Below are 940 nucleotides of genomic sequence, written 5' to 3'. Positions count from 1 at the left end.
TATATATATATATATATATATATATATATATATATATATATACTGATTTTGTTCTTTTAATTCAATTAACTTTCAGTCTAGCTAAAAACTTTTGAGTTATTTCTTAGCCACAAAAACATATATATATATTTTTCCTATCTCATTTCCATAGCGTTTTCAGTCAATTTTGAAACCTTAACTAGATGATTTGATACTTTTGTAACACGACACTTTAAATCCAGTTGCCCTCAAATTGAGCTTAAAAACTTGACACTTTGAAATGGCATCTTTAATGTGTTAATTTATTTATATAACTAAACAAGTGCTTTGCAATCTCTGTAAATGATTAAAAATTCTGATGTTATAAGTATGACGCTTTTCTGAAGTGTTCCGAGCATGTACATTATAATTCTTGATGGTCATTATTTTGAATATTTTTAAGTTGTATTTTTATGTATTTAAAGGAAGTTTTTAATTATTTATTTTCTTCAGGAGAGCAAGGAGAACCAGGGTATGAAGGATATCGCGGACGCCAAGGTCTACCAGGATTCAGAGGTGAAGCAGGGGATTCTGGACCTCAAGGGCCTGAGGGTCCACCTGGGGATCCTTCCCCAGTGGGTCAGAAAGGAGGTATCGGAGAGCCTGGATTTTTGGGTATGTAAGTTTTTTTTATGTATTTTTTTTCTTTTTCATATCTATTACTCAATCCTGTGATGGTTTAATTGGCTTAAAATGTTTACATGTTCTGCAGTAATTCCTGTATGCTGAATCTGAAAATTATAACCATTTTTCTCCATCATGTACAGATTTTTCACAAAACATCATAACGCAACACATAAAAGAAAAACCACAAGATGTAGTTTTGAGACTATAAGACATAGATTTCAAAATAAAAAATCAGGAAGAATGAGAATGCACATTCGTTTGACATCAATGTTCTTCCCTTTTCTTCAGTTTGTTT

At 31.2% G+C, this 940-nt stretch overlaps 1 protein-coding gene across 1 annotated transcript in view; it reads left to right on the top strand.

The window, feature by feature from the left end:
• The window catches only part of LOC106461267 (collagen alpha-1(IV) chain-like), a 132522-nt gene that overhangs the window by 103774 nt on the left and 27808 nt on the right, over positions 1–940 (top strand). The window contains exon 26 of the mRNA XM_022388133.1: positions 472–633. Coding sequence (XP_022243841.1) covers positions 472–633 — 162 coding nt within the window. The remainder of the gene's footprint in view (positions 1–471; positions 634–940) is intronic.

Source organism: Limulus polyphemus, unplaced genomic scaffold, assembly GCF_000517525.1.
Source record: "Limulus polyphemus unplaced genomic scaffold, Limulus_polyphemus-2.1.2 Scaffold924, whole genome shotgun sequence".
In the NCBI taxonomy this organism is placed as follows: Eukaryota; Metazoa; Arthropoda; class Merostomata; order Xiphosura; family Limulidae; genus Limulus; species Limulus polyphemus.
Note: the sequence above shows the minus strand (reverse complement) of the source record. Positions and strands in the feature narration are given on the sequence as shown.